Source organism: Mesoplodon densirostris, chromosome 7 (assembly GCF_025265405.1).
Source record: "Mesoplodon densirostris isolate mMesDen1 chromosome 7, mMesDen1 primary haplotype, whole genome shotgun sequence".
Lineage (NCBI taxonomy): Eukaryota > Metazoa > Chordata > Mammalia > Artiodactyla > Ziphiidae > Mesoplodon > Mesoplodon densirostris.
Window position 1 is genome coordinate 96,831,083 of NC_082667.1, and position 1,630 is coordinate 96,832,712.

Sequence of the window (1,630 nt, forward strand, 5' to 3'; positions counted from 1 at the left end):
GTTTACCTTTTAACCAACTTCATAGTTCATAGTTCTAGCCCCTAGTGAGAGCACAATGAGTCTCTTACGGGTCTTAGGTCTCCTTGAAACTTAGCAAAGCCTAAACATTTTAGATACTGCAAAGAGAATGTTCTGGAGCATTGATGATAGGACCTGGAAGGCAGACCTAGGCTAAATCTTTTGGACAGGTATAAGCAGTCCAGGGAAACAACACAACTGAAGGACTGGGAGATCAGCTGAAATTCAGAAGATGGACTTGCTCGCCCGCTCTGTGCCGTGTCCCCGGCCTCCGTGCCCTCGCCGCTCCTTTCGGATGCAGCCTGGAGCGGACGGGCGGGGGAGCTTGGCGGGGGCGCTGGCGCGTCCGGCCGGGTTAACTGGGTGCCCTCGGAGCACCGGGCCCACCGCGAAACGCACCAAGAAGGTCGGAATCGTGGGCAAATACGGGACCCGTTATGGTGCCTCCCTGAGGAAAATGGTGAAGAAAATTGAAATCAGCCAGCACGCCAAGTACACTTGCTCCTTCTGTGGCAAGACCAAAATGAAGAGACGAGCTGTGGGCATTTGGCACTGTGGTTCCTGCATGAAAACGGTAGCTGGTGGTGCGTGGACCTACAACACCACTTCTGCCGTCACAGTAAAGTCTGCCATCAGAAGACTGAAGGAATTGAAGGACCAGTAGAAGCGCCACCATTTGATACGTTGCTAGCCTATAATAAATGGGTTAATTTATGTAACAAAAAAAAAAAAAAAAGAAAAAAGAAATTCAGAAGATGGCACCAAGGGGAATGGCATGTACTAAATGGAGCATGGGGGTTGGAAATGGGTGAAGAATTTTGCCTAGGATAATTGCTGATTAAAATGAAAAGAAGGAGGGAAAAAAAATCAGAAAAAAAATCTTCATATTAAAGTTGTTCCTACTGTGAGAACAGGAAAAACAAATAAGTGTAAATACCTGATAGAGGGTTGGTTTGTTGAAAATTCACAGTAGAGTGTTGGGAAAAAAAGGATCATATCAGGTAGCAGCAGAACACATTTCTCACTGGACTCTTCCACATCAGGGGTCAGCTAAACCTTGTAGAAATTTATTTGGTTAATTCCCAGCAGCTTAAATGTATCCTACCATTCTGTCTTTTCTTTAGAAGATGACAAAATGCTGGGAGTCTCTAATATTTTTTAAAAATCCAATTTCTTCTAAAGTTTTTTTTTTAACTTAAATCAGTCTCAGACTGTGTTCCCCTCTCATAGTATTAGTTTATACCTTTCATATTCATAACTCTATGAATATCTATATGAAGCTTAAGACCACTGCAAAAGGAAAGTATGTGTTCAATCAGAATCATCATTTGTCTAAAGTTTACTCAAATATTTTTGAATGAAAAATGAGTTCTACTGCCTTAAGGTATCCATTATATGTATTTCAGTGCCTATTGAAAGGTATTTCTTCTGATTATCATTGTTGCAGGATAAACCAATAGAAAACTTGGTGACTTAAAACAGAGACATGCATTTCACTCACAAATCTGCAGTGGGGCAGTACTCAGTGGAAACAACCTGTCCCTGCTCCACTCAGAGTCAGCTGGAGTAGCTCAAAGTTTGGAGGCTGGATCTTCCTAAGGATTCACATATC

The 1,630-nt window shown here is 42.6% G+C and overlaps 1 protein-coding gene across 1 annotated transcript; it reads left to right on the forward strand.

Annotated features, from left to right (window-relative positions):
• Nucleotides 1-250: 250 nt before the first annotated feature.
• Nucleotides 251-744, forward strand: LOC132494236 (large ribosomal subunit protein eL43-like). Its single transcript, XM_060105239.1, has one exon. It carries the CDS (start codon nucleotides 251-253, stop codon nucleotides 680-682), a length of 432 nt encoding a protein of 143 aa, XP_059961222.1. The 3' UTR covers nucleotides 683-744.
• The last annotated feature ends 886 nt before the right edge of the window (nucleotides 745-1,630 follow it).